Here is a 22,090-nt window from a genome sequence, read left to right on the forward strand (position 1 = left end):
AAAGAGCCAACACACATCCCCCAAGAAAGACTGTCCCACAAATGTTCAAAACCTACCAGCTTTATTTGGAGACACAACCACAAAAATGGCAACTAGCCCCAAGTGTCTCTCAGTTGGGAATTTAGTTGATCTACACAGAAAAACATCACTCAGAGTTGAGACTGAATCCAGGTGCCCCACAAACTGGGAACCCAACTGGGAAGTTGAATTTCTCTGACTCCATAGAACATTTTTCCACCACTATGTGGTTTCCTACATGTGTTCCTATAGGGCTTTCCCCTCCAAATATAAGCTGAAGAAACTGTCTCAAGTCCTCAACCAGAAATAATTCACCAAATTCTGCCCCCAAATTGGTTTTGTTTTGTTTTGCCAGTAACACCTGGCAGTGCTCAGGGGTTACTCCTGGCATGTACAGAGGACCCTATGGGATGCTAAGTTTTGAACCCAGGTTGGCCTCAAGCAAGACAAACACCCTCCCCACTGTCCTATCACTCTAGCCCCAACATCCAAATTTGTTGGTTATAATATTTTTTATATGTGTCTAGACCTGACAAATTTCAGTTGAGGAAAAGTGGCTCTTATGAGGGACTTTAATTTCTATGGGGAAATGGATTTGTTCTTTATATTTTATTTGGGGTGGGAATGGGAGTTTAGAGGCACATTCAGTCATGTCAAGGATTACTCCCAGCTCTGTGCTCAGGTATCAATTCTGATAGTGCTCAGGGGACTATAGAAGGCATTGAGCATTGAATTGGGGTGGGCAAGATGCAAGGCAAGCACCTTAATCTCTCAGGCTCATCCCCTCTTAAAAGACAAAAGCTCCCAGTATCTTCTTGTGTAGGAATGAACCCACATCTACTTTATTTCCCTCGGGTTTTGTTTTGTTTTGTTTTGTTTTGTTTTTGTTTTTGTTTTTGCAGACACCTGCAATGTGTGTTGCTCATTTTTATTGCCCTCCATGGCTTCCTGAATCAACAATATATATAATTTCCAGATTGCCAATGCAAAGGAGCATGATACCAAACATTTCTTTGAAAAATGGAGCTCATTCTAGCTTGATTCCAGAGGAAGTTTAGACATAAAATGTCCATAACGCACTAATATTAAATATAAATTGGACAGTTTTAGGCCATATCACTCTAGGCATCGTGCTTCTGTTGACTTTTATTGGCCCCTCTTGAACATATAAAGAGATTTAAAAAAAAAGAAGGGGGAAAAATCCTTCTATACATGAATTTCTTGCTAAACACATCATTTTTCTTCCCTTGAATATAAGACTTCTATTGAATTCCCACATGTTATTATTTGCATCACCCCTATAATTTCTAAAATCTATAGAAATGAAGAGAAAAACTTGCCTCTGATAAAAAAAAATATTTCCATTTCCAAAGTAAAAGGGGGGGGGCTTAGGGGCCAGAGCAATAGCACAGTAGTAGGGTGTTTGCCTTGCACACGGCCAATCCAGGAAGGACTTTGGTTCTATCCTCGACACTCCATATAGTCCCCTGAGCCAGGAGTGATTTCTGAGTTCTTAGCCAGGAATAACCCCTGAGTGTCATAGGGTGTGGCCCAAAAAGAAAAAAAAACCAGGAACTAAAAATGATAGCACAGCAGAATGCTGCCTTGCATGCAGCCAACTAAGGTTCAATCCCCAGCATCTCATATGGTTCTCTGAGTCCTCCAGGAGTGATTCCTGATTACAGAGCCAGGAGTAACCTTTGAACATCACCTGAGTGTGACCCCAAAACAACAAAAACAACAACAGCAAAACTAAAGAAAAAAGATTTTGAGCTATTGAAATAATTATCCCTAAGAATGATCATCATGGGCCCGGAGAGATAGCACAGCGGCGTTTGCCTTGCAAACGGCAGATCCAGGACCAAAGGTGGTTGGTTCGAATCCCGGTGTCCCATATGGTCCCCCGTGCCTGCCAGGAGCTATTTCTGAGCAGACAGCCAGGAGTAACCCCTGAGCAATGCCGGGTGTGACCCAAAAACCAAAAAAAAAAAAAAAAAAAAAAAAAAAAAGAATGATCATCATTTCTGGTCTAGAAACAGATAATAAATCTCTCCTTGGGCATTTTTACAGAAGCTGATCATTGAGCAGTAAAAAATCTGATTTTGGTAAATAAACTTGTCATCAAGTGCCCAGCTTGGATTAGAGGTGAGTAAGAAAAGAAATCCTCTCACATTTATCTCTTCACTCTCCAGAAAGCTGGGGTTCTTGAGGAGTCAAGGAGGTCAAGGAAGACAGAACAATTTTTGTCCAACTGGTTCTTTGGTAGATCTCTATAGACTGATGCATAATATACAAATTCTAACAGCTGAAAAAAATGCTCCTGGTGAAGGAGAAATTGAGGGGTGAGAGAGAGCCTAAGGCCATTGAGGTAAGAAAGTTGGCAACAGTGTTGGGACACTACTGGTCTACAGTTTAACCATAAGTAACTTAGTCCATCATGGTGCCTTCATAAAAATTTCATTTCAAAAGGAAAGAAACGCATCATGGGTATACCAGCCTACACAACAAAAAATAGTGGCCATCTCGAGAGGTGAGAGCAGGCCAAGCCCCCAGCTGCCAAAGCCTTGCCTGCTACATCCATCACCCAGAATCACAATTTTACTGATGGCCCTGCCTCAGCATCCCTCTAAGATTCTCCCCAGGGACACCAATCTGACCAAACTTCAGGTACACCTATCTTTCAGCTGATATCACCAGGACTTTTTGGAGTGAGTGCAGGTACCTCCCCAAAAATCTTTCTTCTTCCAAGAGGTATGACAGCTGAGTACATGCCCCTAAAAGTCATAGTATAAGTGATAGTGCTTTGAATCTCCAGAGAACTCAATTTGTTTGATGTTGTCAGCCCTATAAGAATACACCAACTTAACAGAATAGTCAGTTAAGAACAAGAGCTTACTAAACTTTCTGCCATTATACATACAATATTCTTCCTTGGAGATACACAAGTGCTTTCTACTCTACTTTTTCTTTTTTATATCTTCTTTCTATTTAGTTTTCACTTATCTAGAAACAAGTACATTATGTGATACGTTTTCATTAAACAAACTAAAACAAATAATAATTGGGATCTGTACCTAGGAAATGTGCATTTTAAAATATTCTCAGATTACAAACATATGTATTAAAATCCTGAGAATTTAAACAAAACATGACATAAGAAATGCAGTCAGTATGCTGATAGATATGTCCCTGGGCCCAGAGGCATAACTGGAGACACCACCATGGGCATTACCAGTGATGGAATTTTCTCTGCATCTCTACTCAAATGCTAAGTGGAACTGGCAAACATGCTTGCAAGACTTCACTTCCACAAACATCCGGTGGCAGTTGTGACTCAAATCTGAAAACTGCATGAGTGCTGATGCCTCAGTCCTTCAGGGGCACAGAGACCAGCTCAGATTAGGTCCAGGAAGGAAAAAAAAAACCCATACTGTGGGGAATAAAACAAGTGTTTCTCTTTAGCATTAGAGGTAGAAGAGAGAGGAAACTGCACTGTCTTAAGTGCTCTCCTTGCAGCTGTATTTCTGGCACTACAAGAAGTCAGGCTCTCATAAATTCATATTAAACCCTCAAGAGCACCCAACAAGTATTCTCTTTTGCTTAAAAGAGATGAAGGTGCTTGAATTAGGGAATCTTCTTTGAGGGATGACGGAGCTGAGCTCTGTATAGCAAAGCACAGTTCCCTGAGGAATGGATTCTACGCATCCTGGATGCTTTCCCAGTATTCTGTTAGACTATCTAGTGGCTTCTTCCAAGAAAACGGTGCTTAAGCCAGAGTCTCACACTCTGGTCACTAAAAGCGGAAACTATGGCAAGGTTGGGTTCTTTATTCTCCCTTCCAACCGCCTCCCAATCAATTAAAAGACAACATTTGATTTTGGTTTTGAGTTTTGTTTGGGGCCACACCCAGCAATGCTCAAGGCTGACTCCTACCTCTGCACTCAGGAATTACTCCTGGCATGCTAGGGAGTCCCTAAGGTTATGCCCAGGATGGAACCCAGTTCAGCCACATGCAAGGCAAATGCCTGCTGTGCTATTGCTCTGGTTCCATAACTTTGCTTTTTCAAAGGAGTCCTGAGTTTATTTTGAGCAGGAGTTCAAGAAGCTTGGCCACAATGGTGAACCATTTCTGAAAATGAGGTACAAACCCCAGAAAAGTATACACACACACACACACACACACACACACACACACACACACACACACACACCACTCACTTGAGTTGAGTTTTGGTCACCAGAAGGAAACCCTAACAATCACCAATTTAATGTGGGGCCTATTACCTCTAAATCTATTTCATGCTTTTTCTTTCAAACATATCCTCTCTCTTTAACTATTATCTTTCTTTCTCTCCACTGGAAAACCCTGGGCTTTCTTATAAACACCTCTCTCTTCCTCTTCCTTTCCTCTATCTCTCTCTTCCTCTTCTCTCTCTCCCTTTTTTTCTCTCCCCTCTCTCCCTCTCACTTTCTCTCCCTGTCTTCTCTCCCACCCTTTTCTCTCAATTTTTTTCAATAGACTATTTTACTTCACTGAAAAAAAATAAATAAATACAATAAAGTACGTCACATACATGGGGGTCGGAGAGAGAATATAGGAGACAAAATGCTTGCCTTGCATGCAGTCACCCCCAGTTCAAATTTCTGGCACTCCTGTTACATGTGACCCAAATACCACCACCCCAAAAATAATCTATTGCCTCCTAAGTGGTAAGTTAACAGACCAGGAACCAGCAGGTACCTGTGTTGAGACATTTGCCAACTTTCTTTCCATTCCCAACAAAGTTGGGTACCATGAATAAAATCCTCCTGATCATTTTTTTGTCCTGTGCAAAGGGAGCACAGCCTGGCAAGATTTTTTTTCCAAAAGGCCTTTTACATGCCAAGAGCCAGATGTTGAGGTGAAAGCCCGGCTGGGAGAGTGTTTATTTGAATAAAGTTATTATGCGTGCAGCCCCAAATTAGGAGTGGCGTGAGGGGGAGACAGGCCCTTCTGAGTCACCACCACCTGTCTGCACTGCAAAATCAATTAAAGTCCCTCTTTTCCTCACCCTGGCCCTTCAGCCCAATAAAACCCAGACAGCTTCTGCGTGAGATTTGAGTCTCTCCGAGGGAATGTTCCTGAAACCGAAATCCTGAGTCTCACATTCCTGCTCTGCTCACAACACTCAGAGAAACTAACCACAGTATAAAACAGATTTTTGAGGGGGGGTACAGGGAGGTAGGTGAAAAGGGCAGAGATGGAGAGAAAAAGAGAAGAGAAATTCCTACTGTCATGGGTTGCATCTTTTGAGAGATTTCCTCCAATCATGGCTCGCTCTTCAGACCCCCCCACTTATTTTCATTTCTTCCTTCCCCCCCCCCCCCATTTTAGCACAGAATTTTGTGCTATATTTTCTGTGCAAGTGAGGAGCTCCAAGTTTGCCAGTGGAAAGCAAGGGCGAGAAGACATCCCAAGTGTTTTAGTAATTAAACGAATATGCATAATGAACCATATGCCCAGAGGGCCTGTTCTTCCAAGAGGGCCAGGTTTTTGTTTGAATTTTTAATTTTTATATACAGAGGAAACAGTAGTGGCATCCACCACCGGGGTGAGAGCATGTTCAAGAAGAACAAATAAGAGGAAATGAGAGGGAAGATTCTGCTGTGCTCTACCCACACCCACCCTCAGCACCCCAAATCACACACTCAAACTAGCAATATCTCACTGAGGGTCTCTCTGAGATATGGGGAACAAATACAGGGAAGACTTAGATAGTCGGAGTAAACTGCAAGACAGTCCATGGAAAGGTAGCAAGCCCACAGGACAAGCAAGGCTTTTTTAAAAAAAGAATGGGAGGGGGAACAATAGCACAGTAGTAGGGCATTTGCCTTGCAAGCAGCCAACCAGGGATGGACCCGGGTTTAATTTCCAGCATCCTATATGGTCCCCCGAGCCTGCCAGGAACTATTTCTGAGCACAGAGCCAGATGTGGCCCATAAAACAAAACAAATAAAGGTATACTTGGAGTCTATTAAGGAATAAAAGTATGAGTGGGGGGCCAAAGTGATAGTACAGAGGTTGGGTGTTTGCCTTGCGTACAGATGACCTGGGATGGACACAGGCTCGATCCCTGGCATCCCAAATGGTCCCCCAAGCCTGCCAGGAGCAATTCCTGAGCACAGAGCCAGGGGTAACCCTGAGAGTAGTTAGTAAACACATATAAACAAACAAACAAACAAAAAGGAGGCGAGGAGCACATTTGCCTTGCAACAACCAGTGTTCAATCCTTGATCCTCGGCATTCCAAACATTCCCCTGAGCACCACCAGGAGTGATCCGTGAATGCAGAGCCAGGAGTCAGCCCTGAGCACCGTCAGGTGTGGTCCCCCCCAAAAAAAGTACTGAAAAGTCCTATGACACTCATCCATCCTTCCAATTATGGATCTCTTTGAGAAGTGACATCCATTAACAAGCTATCACAGGCTTAAAATCACTGAGGTTTGCAACTGGAATTTGCACCAAGAGGAGTTTTCATGGGGGGGTGGGGGGGGAGGTGGGAACAGAGGATGTGGCCACAGAGCAAATGTAAAACCCCTGAAGGGTAGGAAGCAAAAAATCTCTTCTTCCCTCCTCTACCCAGAATCATTTTCTCCTGACGTCTGCACTGCATAGTCTTGAGGGTGGCTCTTTGGAACTCCACAGATCCTCGAAGTGCCCTCCTGGAAAAGAATCTGCAAACTTGCTCTGAGCCCTGCTACTACAGTGCCCTCTGGGGAAAAAATTGAATTGTAATCAGAGCAGCCAGAGAGCAGCAGAGGGTGATGGGATGAGGGGGCCCAACTCTGACTTTCCTGAACCCCAGATCAAGGAAGCTCCCTGGAGCAGAGAGGAGATTACTGAGGGGTCTGTACCACATCTGATATAGACAATGATGGATCCAGAGTGGGTCAGTGAGAGAGAGAGACCAAGACAGAGACAGAGAGAGACAGAGAGAGAGAGAGAGAGAGAGAGAGAGAGAGAGCTTCCTCTGAGTGAGAAACACAAGCCCACCAGCTCACAGCCCATCACAAGTCCTACCCACCATCTGCTCCACAGAAGGGGGCTTTAGCCATGGGCATGTGCACAGGCAAAAGCTGGGTCCCCCAAAAGCAGACCCAAGATCATGGGGAAATCTCCACCCCTTTGAAGGGTCTTGGGGTCTGTTATATAGTCAACCCCAGAGGTAGACTGCAGAACCTTGAAAGAGAAACTAATATGACTCTCTCCCTGAGTGCTCTCTGAATTCCCAGTCCCTGCCTTGGACACTATGACCTTGCTTCACTTCAGTGGATCTCCCTGCAAAGACAGATAAACTTTGATAAGAATAAAAAAAGGAATCAGGGGGCTGAAGCAGTGGCACAGCAGTAGGGTATTTGCCTTGCACGCAGCTGACCTAGGACGGACCGCAGTTCGATCCCCCGGCATCCCATATGGTCCCCCAAGCCAGGAGTGATTTCTAAGTGCAGAGCCAAGAGTAACCCCTGAGAGTCACCGGGTGTTCCCCCACCTTCCTCCCCCCACCAAAAAAAAAAGGAATCAGGAGCCTCACCTTTCCTAACTTGTTTAAATCCCTCAGGGAAGTGTCTGAGCCTTGGAGGCCAGATAATGTTTGCAGAGTAAGCTCATGGATGCCCACTCGCCTTCCAGACAAGAACAGGTCTCCCCAACCTCAAAGAGCTTCTCTGGAGAAGCCTTTGAGTCCATCTTTGCTGAGTCACTCAAGGTTTTAGCTACAGAGCAGGCTTCAGTCAGTCATGAGGCCCCAGGGTTACCAACTTTTAAGTTCCAGCTAGCCCCAATCAAGCAAAAGAGAAAGAAAGATGGGAGGAGGAGAAAGAAGAGGAGGAGGAGAAGAAAGGGAGGAGGAGGAAGAGGAGAAAAAGAGGAAGAGGAGAAATAAAGGTCTTCTCATCTTCAGCAGTCCTTCCTATATCTTTAAGAGAGGGAGAGAAAATGGAAAATGTTCCTTTGCACTCTCTTATTATCTTGAAGAGCTCCAAAAATCTACTGGGAGCAGAGAAGGGACTGCACGAAGGTCCCTGGTCACTGGTCTATGAACCCTGGCATTGTGGGCATTCAAATGCCACCACATTCCTCCCTGTTGGCCTCCAGAAGAGATTCATTGAGAAAAATCACTGCATGCAACCAAGAAGGCTATTACCAGCAGAAAGCCAAAGGGGTAAAAAAAAAAAAAAAATCAAAGAAACTTGCACCCTAGGCTTTGAAATCTGGCTTTTATTCTGTGTAGGAAGACTCAACACTGATCAGGTAATAACTCACACACGCACACACACACACACACACACACACACACACACACACACACACTTTGTCCCAGCTGCTAATCTCCGTGCAAACTTGGCTTTTGCCACTTATACTAAACAGCTTCAAGAACTGCTTACCGCAAGACATTTTTTTTTCTTTTGCGTGTATTCATGGATTAGATTCTTGGTCAGCTGTTCACAGAGTGGAGGGCAGAATGCGCTCTCTGTGAGAGCTGCAATATAGGTTTTTCCCACTCGTCTCTCTCCTGAGTAATTGGAAGAGCAATTGAAAGCGAATCTAGGAAGGCTTCTCCGCCTCCTTTTCTTCCTCTTCCATCACAAGAAATTCTAGATGTGAGCGTTGAGGACACAGACCCTTATTGCTTTTGAACTTCACCAGGCAGAGGAGACGGAATGTTTCGAAGAGGGACCATGATTGAAATTCAAGGAATTTGGTCAACACCAGCAGAGTGGCTTGTGGAAGCTGATCAAGTCCTAAAGCCAATCATGCATTTTAACCCCAAGGATGACTTTTTTCTTTTTTTGCTTAGAATCCAAGGTAGCCTTGAACCCCCAAAGTGAGCCCTACACTGCACAAGTCCTGAGTTTTAAACTAAGACTGTAAAGAGAGATGGAATGCGAGCTTTACAATTAAGCAAAGCACTTTAGAGTTAGCTACTTTTTTTTCCCAAATCCCAATGTAAAGTGGAGAGTGGGAAATAGTGCATGAAATAAGATAAAAAATAATAAATAAAATAAAATAATTAATTGATTAATAAGTGCCAGAAACATAGCACAGTGGTAGGGCATTTGCCTTGCACTTGGCCAACCTGGGATGAACCTGGGCTCGATTCTTGGTATCCCATATGCCCCCAATCAGCCTGCCAGGAGTGATTTCTGAGCACAGATTCAGGAGTAATCCCTGAGTGCTGTCAAGTTAAGCACATGGCTTTTGGTTTTGCCAAGACCCCCCCAAATAATAAATATAAAATATTAGTAGCAATAATACATAAAATCAGCAATTTAAGAACTTTCAAACCATGGCAAGAAAGAGTCACTGGGTACTTTGATTTTGGCTTCAATGATGTTTCATGCCAAAAATTGAAGAAAATGATTTAAATATATTTTATCATTGCCACCACACATTTTCTAATGTTTTACCATCAATTGCTCTTACGTGTGTTTTTATTGTTGGGTAAAATGACTCTCTCGTGGAATTTGTGATCCTGCTTAGATAAAACAACCTGTAAATGGTAAACAAAGGAAATAACTTTGAGTGAAATGGTTTTGTTATTTTGATATAAAGGTGTGACTGCACACACACACACATCCTGGACTCTCTCTCTCTCTCTCTCTCTCTCTCTCTCTCTCTCTCTCTCTCTCTCTCTCTCTCTCTCTCTCTCTCTCTCTCTCTCTCGGCAATTTCAGATCAAATATAAAGGACTTTGCCAAATTTTGCCAATGATGCCAAAGAACATCATTGCCAAATTTTAGCCACATAATAAGAAAAGTAGAAAGAAAGGAGCCTAGATGCATCTCAAAATTATCTGAATTTTGTTTGTCCCTTTTGCTTAAATAAGTCACTGCTATGTAGAAAAAATTATAAAAGTCAAGATCAGAGATGGTTTGGAGGGGAAAAAGTTAAGGTAAGATATTGCAACCATGGGGCCAGAGAGATAGCATGGAGGTAAGGCGTTTGCCCTTCATGCAGGAGGTCATGCATGAGGTCAAATCCCGGCGCCCCATATGGTCCCCCGTGCCTGCCAGGAGCAATTTCTGAGCATGGAGCCAGGAATAACCCCTGAGCACTGCTGGGTGTGACCCAAAAACCACACACAAAAAAAAAGATATTGCACCCTAAGATTTGCTTCTTACACTAATATAATTATTTCTGTTTGTTAATGAGTGTATCAAATTAAAAAATAAATTGCTGAAATTCAAGTACCGGAGAAGCCATCCGCCTAAATTTCCCTAAGAATTTTATCATTTGTGAGTCTCTATCGCCACCTACAGCCTAATCTTGGAATTCACGAAATGGACTTTCTACTTTTCACTTTTCCTTTCTTCCTCTCTGTCGGAGTGTGTGTGTGTGTGTGTGTGTGTGTGTGTGTGTGTGTGTGTGTGTGTGTGTGTGTGTGTGTGTGTGTGTGTGTGTGTGTGTGTGTGTGTGTGTGTGTGTGTGTGTGTGTGTGTGTGTGTGTGTGTGTGTGTGTTCAATCGACAGGAAATTGATCATTTCCCTTATGTAAGCACACACATTATTTTTGAAAAGTCTTAAAAAATCATCAATGAACTGCAAAATGGTATTTATTTAATAAAAGAGGTGTTGAAGGAATCAACTGGAAACTTTTTTAAAAATTGGAGTTTTTTTTAACAGCTAAGCACATCCTGCATTTTTTTTCAGGTTGCAAAGTCCATTCGTATGTGGAGAGACAGTGAGAGGAGGAGGGATTCGCTTCTAGAAATTTCCTGCCCCCAAACTCAGCAGGACGTAATGGCTGCCCAAGAAAGCAGCTTTTGAGGTGGAATGGATAGTTGGCAAGACTCAAGTTTAGACTTGTCTGAGCAAGTTGCTACCAAAGCTGAAGAAAAGCTGCTCCTTACTGGCGTCCCCATATCTAAGTCTTGTCGCTTTTCATAGCCCAAACCAGTGACAGAAACGTCACCAAAAGTGCATCAACTGCATAAATAGGAAGAGTCTTGGCAGATGTCAGAACCAAAATTTCATCCAAAAACAGGCTGTCGGGGGTGACCTTTCCTGGTCACACTGTCACCTTGTCCTCCTCACCACAAAAATATGACCAGGCTCAGCTGCAGCTGAAACAAGATCAGCCCCAAAGCACCGGAAGTTGGGGTGGGGGGAACAGATGAATGTTTCTTCCTGGTCCACTTTGAAACTATTTTCCAAGGTAAGAGTTGGCAAATAGACTTTTTATTCAGTTTTATAACAGTGAACATACGTGTGTGTGTGTGTGTGTGTGTAAGGGGGTTGTTCCATACAGATTCATGAATAAATTCCGCAGTTGCCAAAGTTAGGGATATGTGTCGCTGTGAAAATAGAAAAATTCCAGAACTGAGAGTCCTCCGTGAAGAGGGGACCATGGATGGAACCTTCTGGAATGCCACACTTTTCATTCCGGTAATAGTCCAGAGAGCAGGCTTGCCATACTACCAAAGAGGCTCAGAAATGTCCTTTTCCTTTTCTGGATGAAATGAACCCACCTTGGCAAGAGGCAAAGGCAGAAGTGTGGGGAAGCTTGGCCAGAAATTGTCAAGGCCCTTGTTAGGGCCCAAAGGGCTGCATTGGGGTTGTTAAGAGAATCCTAGGGCGAAGCAACAAGAACCAGAAATGCAGTTCCAAAGACGACACGTGAATCACATTTGATGGAGTGGCCTTGCTTGGTTGTTGTAAAAATGGGAAGCAGGAGAACAGGCTAATAAAAATTGCCCCCGGATCCCAATAAACAAGCAAATTAGCTCTGACTTAGAAGCCACCAGCCCATCTGAACCCAGAAACCTAATTGCAGAAGGACAATACGAAACAGAAAACCTCAGCCAGCCCATATGGGAGGGTTCGCTGCAAAAACATCTGTCCAGACAGCTTGAGTGATTACAGGCAATGGGGCTCTCTGGAAATTTCTGGGGTGGGGGCATCATCTAACTGGGGGACCATCTCATGACATGTCCCAGTGAAAAGGTCCCTTGAAGAGGCACAGGGGGTAAGGTGTTTGTCTTGCACACAGCCTGTTCTGGTTTGATCCCCAGCATCCCAAAGGGCCCCACAAGCCTTCCAAGAGCAATTCCTGAGTGCAGAGCCAGGAGTAACCCCTAAGTGCTGCTGGGTGTGGCCAGAACAAAAGAAAAAAAAAAAGAAAAACATCAGTGAGCCCTTCTTCTGAGTTATGAGCACAAACCCATCATGCACCCCAAGTTGAGTTAAAACCCCTCCTAATCCCTACTTACAAGAGAACTCAACTAGAATTCTCAAAATCATAAAAAAAAAAAAAATGTTTCTATTTTTCTTACCCATGAGCTCTGGTCACTTGAGTTTCCTCTTGGCACTCAGCTAGGAGGTGAAAGAAGGAGGCTAGGAGTGAAGAGGGAGTTGGGGGCTGCAAAAGAAGGGAAAAGAGATTGGAGAGGGGTCCTAGCAGAAGGGAGGAGTTCAGATGGAGAGCAGAGAGAGAGAGAGAGAGAGAGAGAGAGAGAGAGAGAGAGAGAGAGAGAGAGAGAGAGAGAGAGAGAGAGAGAGAAGGGAAAGGTAAGGTAAGGTAAGGTAAGGTATGGTGAAAAAGATGCATGAAGGGCATAGGACACCGGCCAGGAGGCCCCTTTGTGTTTGCTCCAAGCCACTTTTTCCTCTAAAATTTCAATTAAGATTCTAAATTCAGGATCAAGTTCAAATGCACTGTAAGGGCTCTTCAGACAGCAGGATGAAGGGGGCTGGATTTACAAGGACTCCAACCAGAAAACTCACAGGAAGGCAGAAAGTGTGTGCATGGAACTTCATCCCACTTCAAAGGTTTTGTTTGTTTATTTGTTCTGGTTTGGGGTCACACCCAGCGATGCTCAGGGCTCATTCCTGGCTCTGAGCTCAGGACTTTTTCCTGGCAATGTTCAGGGGACCATATGGGATGCCATGGATGGAACCTGGATCAACTGTGTGCAAGGCAAATGCCCTTCTTATTGCTCCAACCCCCACCTGAAGGTTTGAGGAAAGTGCTAAGCATACCAGAGAGATTCCTTCCAGAAATTTCTGGAACTTCTAGAGATGGTGGAATCAATTAACCCTTGATTTATTACTTAGTAGGTCTTTGTAAAGATAAACAATATATGCATTTGGGGGGTTAGAGAAATAATACTGAAACTAAAACTTTGGATTTGTCAACCCCTATTCAATCCCAACCTCCAATCACTATTAGGAGTGACCCCCCTCACCATAGAGCCCTGAGCATTTTGATGCAAAGTCTCCCCAAATCTCAAATGAATGCACCCTAGGGGAATTTTAAGTATAGACTTATTCAAATCTACCAAGTACCCAGAAAAAAAAAAAAAGGACATAGCCTCAATCTCGACTGATTTCCATCTGACTTTCTCTGGAAAGGCGATTCAATTAAAAAGATTGAAAATATCCATAGGAAAACAGGCTCAAATAGTTTGAGCAGTGTTCTTTTCAATGCTCAACAGATAATCTTTTAATGCAATTACTGTTAATTTTATTAAACGGCATAATTAGTTAATGCCTGAGAAGTTGTCAATAGAAGGTGCAATTATGTCGTAAAAATTATCATCGCAAACGTGCAAGTGTGGCTTGTATTTATGAAAATGAAAAATGGCTGGTAGGCACGCACACACACACACACACACACACACACACACACACACACACACACACACACACCCTTGGAGATATTTGAGAAACTATGTTATTATATGTTATGCAGGGCAGGAAAAAATAGGGAAATGGTCTTCTAAATACAACAAATACAGTATCTGTCAAAGCCAAGGCTATCATGTCAGGGCTGTTGTGGGTGTAAAGGGCTGGAACATGATTCTGAAACAATGTGGTCCTCTGAGCACTGATTTGGGAGTAGCCCTCCACACCGCTGGATGAGACACAGAGACTTTTAATCCACAAGAGATGTCTTCCATGTAAGCATGTTCTAGGCCTGCATTTCAGGTGCCTGAAAAGAATACCCTTTCCCTCACCTGTGGATTTGCCCCCTAAATCAAAGGCCATGGCAAAGACAGTGCCCCCTGCTGGAGAGACAAGGTACTCCGAATCTCCCAATATAGGGAACTCCAAACCTTCCTGATGCTTCCAGAGAATCTTCCAAGCTAGACATGTTGTAAGCAAGTTATTTCCAAAATCTGGAATTTTTCTCCCAAAGATGTCCCTAGCATCTTTTTTGGGTTTCTGGGATTCTGGCCCCCATCGATTGCATCTAAAACAAATACCAGTATGCCTGAGAGTGTTCCCCACCCTAGTGATGGCTTCTTTTCCCAGGCCATCTTGAAACAGACTTAAACTCCCAAGGCTGCAGTTATAATACAGTAGTGAGGGCACTTGCCTTCCATGCAGATGACCCGGGTTTGATTTCTGGAACCCCACAGAGTTCCTTTGGGGGGGGGGACACAAAATGATGTGGCCCTCCAGAAAATCACCAAAAACAAAATTAAAAAAAAAATCTCAGTCACAATGTCTGTGTTCATATTTAAAATGCTCATTGGAGCTAGTCATCTTAATCTAAATAACTGAAATATTGAGATATATGGAGAAAATGCAAAGGATGATGGTATAGGATGCACTCTGGGTCCTTTGATAGAGGGAGGTTGACACTGGTGGTGGGAAGGGCCCTGACTCGTATATCTGAAATTCAACTATGAAGGACGCTTTAAATCACAATTGTTTCAATAAAATAAAACTAAAAAAAAAGAAGATATATGGAAAAAGACATTCTTCTCTACCTAGATATAAGCTGTAAACCCTGTAGCCAGAGCTCAAAAGAGGCAGTGAATACTAATGGTTAGGCCTGTGGCTATTGGTTCAGTCCTGCTCTGCCTCTTGGAAGACTATGAGCTCTAATAATCTCTACAGGATTATTGTTCTCATCTGCAAAAAAAAAAAAAAAATGGAGATGATCAACTGTCCCAACATGACCCAACATGGTTTTAGAACTAACTTGGTTATTCACATTCTTAAATGCCTTGGAGTGCCTGACATAGCACTGGAACGTCTAAGCTAGAAAGATCCCAAGAATTCAGACACTGTGGGTGCCAATGACTTTGTACATGTGCTTAGAAAACATGTTTGTCAAAGGCTTCTCCTGGAAATAAGTATGCTTTTCTGGTTGTGATATTTTAGCTCTGTCTGGCCTTCCTTAATAAACTGACCTCTCAGCTCTAGTCTGTCTTTTCACTGGAACATTGAGAAGGTTTTTCTATTCAACTCATTTCGAATGGGAGAGACATTCAACTCCCAATGAGTCGAACTCAGGAAAGGACCCCCCTAGGTGACTAAGAGAAAGACTCACAACAATGTGAAGTACCCAGATGTGCCTTAACTAGCCTAGGAACAACCCAAAGAAATAAGTCTTCAGGGAACATAATTTGGAATACTGCACCAATTTTTAAAATAAAACAACAACATCAACAAAGTTTATCATCCCTGGCAGCAACAATAAATTCAACAGGCCAGAGCAACCTTCACACAGCAAGTTTCAACAAATTAAAGATTTCTTGCTTCTCCACGTTGGGAGTAAGAGCCACCCACATCAGTTGAACAGGGATGAACACTGAGGCAGGGGGGCTTGGACTAAGATTTGGGGGCATCAAGCAAGCTCAATACTCTGTTTTTCCAGCCTCTTTGACTGCATATCACACAACTCTATCTTCCTAACACGCTGTTTCTCTCTAAACCCTGCTTTCAACATGCTCTAAGATATTCTCCCACACATCCAGAGGAATCCTCAGAAAATAAATATATGGTTTTGCTTTCACAGAGCCTTAAGAGCTACGGCTAGAACATTCTGCACATGATCCTCTAATGTTCATGCTTTATAGCCTCTGGAAAGAGAGCCAGGCATGAACATGAAGCTCACCAGCTCCTTTCTGTTATGTGACAAAACACAAGTGAGAGAGAAAAAATCCCTCCCAAACTTTCTGTCCATCCCAGCCCCACTTCCTGTTCTTCCAGGTGACAAAAGTTAAAAAGGCCATTCTTGGACCCTTTCTTTCTCTGCAATTCGCCCTCCAGTTCTAATTTCTAGCAGAAAGGGGGCTTCCCAGGCATTCCAAGTGCTCAGGGTCTCCCTAGTTGAGGATCTTGAGTCCCAAAGTCACACTAAGATGAGGAATTGGTACCCAAGGGTACCATCATCATGGGTTGCTGCATCATCAAGGGTTGCATCATCATGGTGATGGGTCAAGACAGAGTAGCTTTCTGTCCCCTGCAGGTCAGGACAAGAATAGCAGCGCCAACTGCCAGGGAGAAATATGGCACCCAAATAGGGCAAATCCTTCCACTTACTGGCTTCATCATGCCCAGGTCAACACTATGTTCTCTGCAGCCAAGGATGATGCGACATTTTTCATGTAAACAACCCATAAGGGGAGAGGGTCCCATGGACCCAGGCATGAACCCAGTAGTTCAGAGTTTTCTAACCAGTGTATGCAGGCAAGAGCCACAAAAAAATGGAGCCGGAGTGGTGGTACAAATGATAAGGCATTTGCCTTGCATGCGCTAAACTAGGACGGACTGCTGTTTGATCTCCCACCATCCCATGGTCTCCCAAGCCAGGAGCGATATCTGAGCACATAGCCAGGAGTAACCCCTGAGCGTCACCAGGTATGACCCAAAAAAACAAAACAAACAAACAAAAATAAAGCAAAACACTTTGCAATGCAGAATATCACTGTGTTTTTAAAGTAGAAGAGGAGGGCCAGAGTGATCTCATGGAGGTAGGGCATTTGCCTTGCATGCCAAAGGACGGTGGTTCAAATCCCGGCATGCCATATAATCCCCTGAGCCTACCAGGAGTGATTTCTGAGTGTAGAGCCAAGAGTAACTCCTGAGCTCTGCCAGGTGTGACCCCAAAACAAAACAAAAAAAGTAGAAGAGGAAACTAGAATCTGTATCTTTATTTTTCATTCCATCTACCTTATATCTATCTTACATGCTTTGTTTTGTTTCTTTGGGAGCCACAACCAGCAATGCCCAGTAGTCACTCCTGGCTCTGCGTTCAGGTATCACTCCTGGCAGTGCTCAGGGGACCCTATGAGAAGCCTGGAATTCAACTCAGTTCCGCTACATGCAAGGCCAGTGCCTCCCTGCTGTGCTATGGCTCCAGCCCCCATCTTATATGCTTTAAAAAGAAAAAAAGAAAAATCAAAGGGGCGGGGGCAGATCCACGGAGCCAGAAGAAGCAGTGATGTGCTAAGCACTCGTCCATTAGCATTTAAAATTAAAACTGAGACCTGGAAGGGTTTGAGCAAGTCCTTGTTATTCTAGCACCGCCAGGGAAGCACTGCTCATACCTCATTCCTAACAGACTCTTAAGTACTCTCTCCCAAAGAGGGTTGGGGGGTGGGGGGGGCTGTCACAACTCATTACAGCAGTGGGTCCCCCCCAAAAAAGTCTGGTAGACTCTTGCAGCATTGCCAAATCACACACAGGCCACCAAGCAGCCTAGAGACAGCCCTTGAGAAGGAGCCCCAATAGCTGAGTTTGGCAGCCCGATCTATCCGGGGTTCAACAGGGAGGGCAGCTCAGGGCACAGGCAGGCCCAGAGGAGGAAGGCTGTCACCTAGTTTCTCACGCCCTCTCCAGGCCCCCCTTTTCCTCTGCAACCCACTTGCAGGCATCTGTTCTAATCTTTCTTCAGATCAGGTGGGGTACCCATTAATCATTCCTGTCATCCCACCCCAAGAATCCAGGGCAACAAAAGCTCTGTTTTTCTAAAACTTCTCAGTGCCAGAAAGGAAATTCAAGGAGAAGGTCCTAGCCTGGACTCCTCCTGGCAAAGGCAGGCTGAGGTATAGAGCGGAAGAAGCCATCTCAGACTCTGATTGTTCTTTCCATCCCAGAAAACGTGCTGCAGAAAATTTTGAAAGAGGATCCAGGTGAGAATTGGGGGGGGGTGTGGAGAGAAAAAGAAGAACCCCAAAGCAGGAAGACAGCTAGGCCAAGGAGGTACGTTGGGCAGATAAATCCAGACCAAGACAGATATCTACAAACGTGCACAAAACTCGGTTTAGATTTCATCCTTCGAAGACCGATTGTTGGTACAACTTGGGACCCAAGAAGGCTCAGATTGCGGCTCAGAAACATAGCAGACCTTTCACACCCTAAAACAAGGTCAATGGCAAGGAATGAAGCCAAGAAGAGGCCCCATAAAGAACAGGCCTCCCTATGAGTTGAAAGTGGAAATATTTGCCTATCCAGGCAAAACGGTGACCCTGAACCCTCTTGCTGAAGAAAACAAGAACAAAAAGAAACAGGAGAGAGAAGGCCCAGGCCCAAAACCTCCCCAGCTCATGGTACCCAGCTCTTCCTGTACACAGTCCAGAAAGAAGGACATAAAAATAAAACACAAGACACCCATGGTTTTCTCCTCCCACGCTGATCTCCACCCACCCTTCTATCTGCTCAAGGACAAGACAAATGAGGGGGAGCACTTCCTCAGTGGCCAGGGGAGATTATTGACCCAATCTTGATCTCTCCAGTTTCTTGTGACCACACATGCTCACAGGATAAGAGAGAAATGGGACTGAATTTCCAGTAGCGGTTGTCTGGAGTGGCACTGAATTTCTTATTTCTTGATGAATTTCAAATAATTTCCAATTATAAAGTGTGGTGATCATTTATTTGTGAGGAGTAAAAATCCTTGTCTGTTGGTTGGTTTCAAGTGTATGAATTAAAACATCAAGTAATGTTATTTAGTCTTCATTGGTCATGTGACTTTTCAACTACTCTTACAAAAACAAATAGGCAGAACCCAGACAAAATAAAGAACGGAATGATAGTCCCCAAAATGGAGATTATAGAGGCAAAAGTAATAGCACAGTGAGTAAGGTATCTGCCTTGAGCATGGCTGACCCAGGTTCAATCCCTATCATCCCATGTGATCCCCTAAACCTGCTAGGAGTAATTCTGAATGCAGAGCCTGTGAGCACTGCTGGGTGTGCCCCAAAACAAAACAAACATAAAACAGTGACTATAGCAAGAGGCCTAGATAAGCCTTCTGACTAGTTAAAAATATATAGAACATGGAGTCTCTTCAATGCATCCAGATTACAAGTCAGGCTTGGGTAATTACAGGAACTTCTAAGGCTTGTAGAATGACCTTACTTAGGTCATCACCTTGGCTGTGATAGATTTGAAAAGAATGAACAGAGATCCATTATTATGGTTTTGATTGCCTATAAGTACAAACTAAGGCTACTTCAAAACATGGATCATTCTGCATCCTATGAGATAGTCAGACAAAATCCAACTGCTTTGGAATTGGGGACTCAGAAGCAAATCTTACAAACATCAAAAGGCCAGACTCTTACCACAAATGCTACAGAGCTCCTTAGCGTAGATTCCCACAAGAAGCAGCTCTGAAGAAACTGGACTGTGTTCCATATGGCAATGGTAATTCTCTTCACACGGTCCACATCTCGGGATAAGATCTAGTCACAAAAAAATGCAAACTTGGTCAAAATATTCCCCAATACTCTCTGCATCAATCAGTTCAATCATTTAATTTACATTACATGTTGGACAGTTGCCAGTGTGCAAATAAAATAATAGGAAAATCTCCAGACTTCCTCTAAAACTTCTTCAAAGATGATAACCCAGAGGGACCAGAGTGATAGCACAGTGAAGAGAATGTTTGCTTTGCATGCAGCTGACCCAGGTTGAATCCCCAGAATCCAATATGGTCCCTCTGAGCCTGCCAGGAGTACTTTCTGAGCACAAAGCCAAGAGTAAACCCTGAGCACAGATGGGTGTGGCCCCCTAAAAAATAAAAAATAAATAAAAAATAAATAAAAAAGATGATCACCAAGAGAGAAAGAAAAGCAAAGACAATTTTGAGTTCCTTGGATAGAGAATTTGTTGGGGGGGTGGGGGGGATACATGTTCAGCACAAAATAGGCCTGAAAGCTACTTAACTAGATAGTGTGTGTGTGTGTGTGTGTGTGTGTGTGTGTGTGTGTGTGTGTGTTTAAGAGAGGCAGAAAGGGACAAAGAGGACATAGGAATGAGTGTACCTTCAGATGGAAAGAAAATAAACAGATTTAAAGCACGAAGTTGAGAGCTTCTTGTTCATACAGAGCAGAGAAAATGACAAAGGCAAGAGACACAGAATAAGGGCAAGACACTGTCTTGCAGTGGCCCACCCAGATTCAATCCAGGCACCGCAAATGGATCCAGACTGACCCCTGAGCACAGAATCAGCAGGAAACCCTGAGCACTGCCAAGATAGCCCCAAAACCAAAAGGAAAAAGAAAAATGTCACACATGAGAGGTTGGGATACAAGTTCAGATCACCCCTTCCCAGCTGTGGGAGGTTAGCCAAGTGTTTCCCCCACAGTAAGGCATTAGGAATGGGCAGAGGAAAATGACCCTCCCATCCTGAGAGTCTGGGGCATTGGCATCCTAAATACAAGTTAAACTTGCATAAAAAGTTGGGGGTATCACCCCCTTGTGAGAAACACATGGACTGGGTGTTGGCTTCCAACTTGGCCTCCCTGGCTTCACCCACATGGGGAGAAGGGAGGTCTTGTTTGAAAAGGGAAATGTCTTCTCTTCCCCACTAAGGTTTCCCTTCCAAGTCAACACAGCACAAAGCAATAATAATAACAAGGGCTGATGTCAAACACAAGTGGAGGGGGGACTCATATTACACAGAATCTTGGGCTACAGGAGATAGCTAATACAGGCCCAACAAAAACATGGGGTGTGCAGCTCCCTGAGCTTCACCACGGCCTTTTCCAAGTGCGACCCCAAGAGGCTGGGAAGCCAGAGGAGCAAAGAAAAGAGATTGATTCCCTGTGTTTTGAAACACCTTCTCCAAGCCCACAGGAAGCAGTGGAAGTAATAAACACTTGGCAAGTGGGACAATTTGTTCCTTGTCACCAACTCAAAAAGGACAATAGGAACAGGGAGAAATCCTGAATCATGTCTCCAGAGGATAGGGTGGAGGGTGGTTCATGGAAAGTGAAGGTCATGTTAGGAAAGAAAAATAATGCAAGGCATCACTTTCCCTGAAGGACCCGGATCTTCCCCCTCCTATTGGGCTGTTAGACACCCTTTTAGTTGGAAACAGGGCAGAGTAATGCATACTGGGGACAGAGGGGCACGATACCACTCTGTCCCACATGTAGTCAACATGGAAGTCACAGGAGCTGCTGTAGGGAAACCCAAGGCCAGACACTGCAACAGAGTCACTGTGTTAGTGCCTGGGTGGACCCCACTTGCAGAATTATTTTCTGTAAAAAATCACAAGACCGGGCCGGAGAGATAGCATGGAGGTAAGGCGTTTGCCTTTCATGCAGGAGGTCATCGGTTCAAATTCCGGCGCCCCATATGGCCCCCCATGCCTGCCAGGAGCAATTTCTGAGCCTGGAGCCAGGAATAACCCCTGAGCACTGCCAGGTGTGACCCAAAAAAAAAAAATCACAAGACCAGGAGCTTGAGAAATAGACAGCAGGGAGGGCACTGGCCTTGTATACAGCCAACCCAGGTTTGATTCCAAGAACTCCATATATTCCCTATTGAGTAACCCCTCAACATGCCTGGGTGTGGCCCCAAAACAAAACCCAAAAAGTCACAGGTCCAAAATGATTAGGGCTCACAAAAATAAGCAGGACAGGAAACCCATAAACTCAGCAGTGGGTTGGGTAGGGGAATAGCCTTCGATGGAATTTCATTCTAGACATGATCAGGAAGGGGGAGGGGTGTTAAGCAACTTGCTTAGGATATTAAAGAGAAAGGAATGAGGAAATAAAAGGGAGGTGAGTGCTGGGAAAATGCAGGGAGTAAGGGGAACGCCCCCAAAGGCCAGGCCGCAGGGATACCCACCTTTTTGGACAGCTTCCGGCTGTCCTCCATGAAGCGCTTTTCTCTGGGGGTGAAGGTTCTAATACTCGCTTTGACCTAGAAAGACATCATTGCTTTCATTTATTAAAAAAAAAGAGGGAGGCTAGAGTGAAAAGAAGGGCCTTTGCTTTGCACGCAGCCTACTAGAGCCTATCTCCAGCATCCCAGAGGGTCCCACTAAGCACAGCCAGAAGTGATT

General features: G+C 44.1%; 1 protein-coding gene across 1 annotated transcript in view; it reads right to left on the reverse strand.

Moving 5' to 3' along the window:
• MCTP2 (multiple C2 and transmembrane domain containing 2) overlaps nucleotides 1-22,090 on the reverse strand; it is a 108,718-nt gene that overhangs the window by 27,799 nt on the left and 58,829 nt on the right. Inside the window, 2 exon segments of the mRNA XM_049783306.1 lie at nucleotides 19,359-19,478; nucleotides 21,874-21,948. Of these exon segments, the coding sequence (XP_049639263.1) occupies nucleotides 19,359-19,478; nucleotides 21,874-21,948 (195 nt within the window).

This window comes from Suncus etruscus, chromosome 11 (assembly GCF_024139225.1).
Source record: "Suncus etruscus isolate mSunEtr1 chromosome 11, mSunEtr1.pri.cur, whole genome shotgun sequence".
Taxonomy (NCBI): domain Eukaryota; kingdom Metazoa; phylum Chordata; class Mammalia; order Eulipotyphla; family Soricidae; genus Suncus; species Suncus etruscus.